The following is a 273-nucleotide window of genomic DNA, read 5'->3' as shown; positions in this document are numbered from 1 at the left end:
CCACACCCACACTATTCACCTGTGTCTTGGCTGTGTGAGATGTGTGGAATCTGAAGCTCCATTGTGAACTCCATTGGAAGCCCCATTTGTGAGGTGTGAGGAAATGACATATTTGGAGGGGAAGCCAGCCTCCACCATTTCTGAATCAACTGATGAAACATAAATTTGTCCATCCATGTCCTGGCAAAAGTAAAGGCATATGGTGTTTTCCTGTCCTTTTCTCTTAGATTGTAATAATGTTTTATTTCAATATTATCATATATCTTATCATTG

General features: G+C 39.9%; 1 protein-coding gene across 1 annotated transcript in view; it reads right to left on the bottom strand.

Annotated features, from left to right (window-relative positions):
• The window catches only part of LOC119594574 (probable cation-transporting ATPase 13A3), a gene marked incomplete in the record, with an annotated part of 33510 nt that overhangs the window by 15320 nt on the left and 17917 nt on the right, over positions 1–273 (bottom strand). Inside the window, 1 exon segment of the mRNA XM_037943610.1 lies at positions 20–180. Coding sequence (XP_037799538.1) covers positions 20–180 — 161 coding nt within the window.

This window comes from Penaeus monodon, chromosome 34 (genome assembly GCF_015228065.2).
Source record: "Penaeus monodon isolate SGIC_2016 chromosome 34, NSTDA_Pmon_1, whole genome shotgun sequence".
NCBI classification, from domain to species: Eukaryota; Metazoa; Arthropoda; class Malacostraca; order Decapoda; family Penaeidae; genus Penaeus; species Penaeus monodon.
This window is presented reverse-complemented; position numbering and strand designations above follow the sequence as displayed.